This window comes from Saprolegnia parasitica, assembly GCF_000151545.1.
Source record: "Saprolegnia parasitica CBS 223.65 unplaced genomic scaffold supercont2.1372, whole genome shotgun sequence".
In the NCBI taxonomy this organism is placed as follows: Eukaryota; Oomycota; class Saprolegniomycetes; order Saprolegniales; family Saprolegniaceae; genus Saprolegnia; species Saprolegnia parasitica.
Window position 1 is genome coordinate 1 of NW_012157766.1, and position 1,177 is coordinate 1,177.

General features: G+C 55.1%; 1 protein-coding gene across 1 annotated transcript; it reads left to right on the forward strand.

Moving 5' to 3' along the window:
• Positions 1-26: 26 nt before the first annotated feature.
• Positions 27-804, forward strand: SPRG_18671 (homoserine dehydrogenase; the record flags this gene model as incomplete). The annotated part of the gene is made up of 5 exons (XM_012358109.1): positions 27-92; positions 141-219; positions 261-414; positions 460-594; positions 647-804. Exons 1-5 carry the CDS (start codon positions 76-78, stop codon positions 802-804), a joined length of 543 nt encoding a protein of 180 aa, XP_012213499.1. The 5' UTR covers positions 27-75.
• Positions 805-1,177: the final 373 nt, after the last annotated feature.

Consider the following 1,177-nt stretch of genomic DNA (forward strand, 5'->3'; position numbering starts at 1 on the left):
CTCAACCGCGTCAAGGCGACAGGTGACGACATTCAGGGCATCGAGTGTCGCTTCAGCGACGCCATCGCCTTCATCATGGACGCCTTGCACCGGTATATCGTCATCCTCGTCATCCAGCCTGCTCATACGCGATGGCGTAGCGGAAGCCCGTTCAGTGAGGCCGTGGTATCGGCCTACGAGAATGGACTCACAGAAGATGACCCGCGCGACGACCTCTCGGTGCGACGGGTACTACGTGGCATGAGAGCTCATTGCGCTAGGGCCGTGTCGCCGCACGCAAGATGCTCATCCTCGCGCGCGAGCTCGGCCACACGACCAACATGGCGTCCGTGCTCGTCCAAGACCTGACGCCTCCCAGCATGCACAACTTGTCGCTTTCTGCGTTTTTCGCTGGCTTGCCACAGCTCGACGCAGGTATCAGTCGTATGGATGCAGGCGCCAAATGTGTGTGTGCGGTAGCCTTTGAAGCGCAACTCAACGACTCGAGAGCGTCAAATACCGTCCTCATGTATACCGGGCGCCTTGACGCGGACGGCGCGATTCGTGTCGGACTTGAACATTACGACCGCCACTCGAGCTTTCACCGTCTGCAATGTATGACGATGAAGGGCTTCATGGACCTCTCGGCAAGCTTATAAATACATAGGGACCGAGAGCTTATTTGCCCTCACGACCGAGTGGTTCCCCGATGCGATTGTTCTCAAGGGCGCGGGCGCTGGTACGAATGGCACGGTCGCGTCGCTCATGGCCGACATTGCAAAGCTCAGCTGCGTGCTCTTCACTGCGTGCGACCTGACGAGCTAACTCCAATGACTCTCTCTTGCGCTATATATCAATAAGTACGATGCGTTTTGAGTTATCCTGTACCGCAAAGACCTAGGACGAGCAGTCAGGCTCTAGTGTCATGATTCGCTCGCCGGGTCGTGCCTGCACATGCGGGGGCTTGCTCATATGTTGAGGTGGCGCATTGATCTATATATCTCTTTCTCACGGTGCGTTTTACCAAGGCAAACAAAAGGCAAGGCAAATGCAAAGCCAAGTAAATGGCACGTAAAAGGAAAAATTATAGTTTGTGCGGATACGTCTGTGGCTTTAACCCCGTTTTTTCTTGGTGCAGGGTGTGGTTAATCTTTGTGGCTTAGGTAGGATACAGGTTCGATGCTGGGGTCGATGGGCA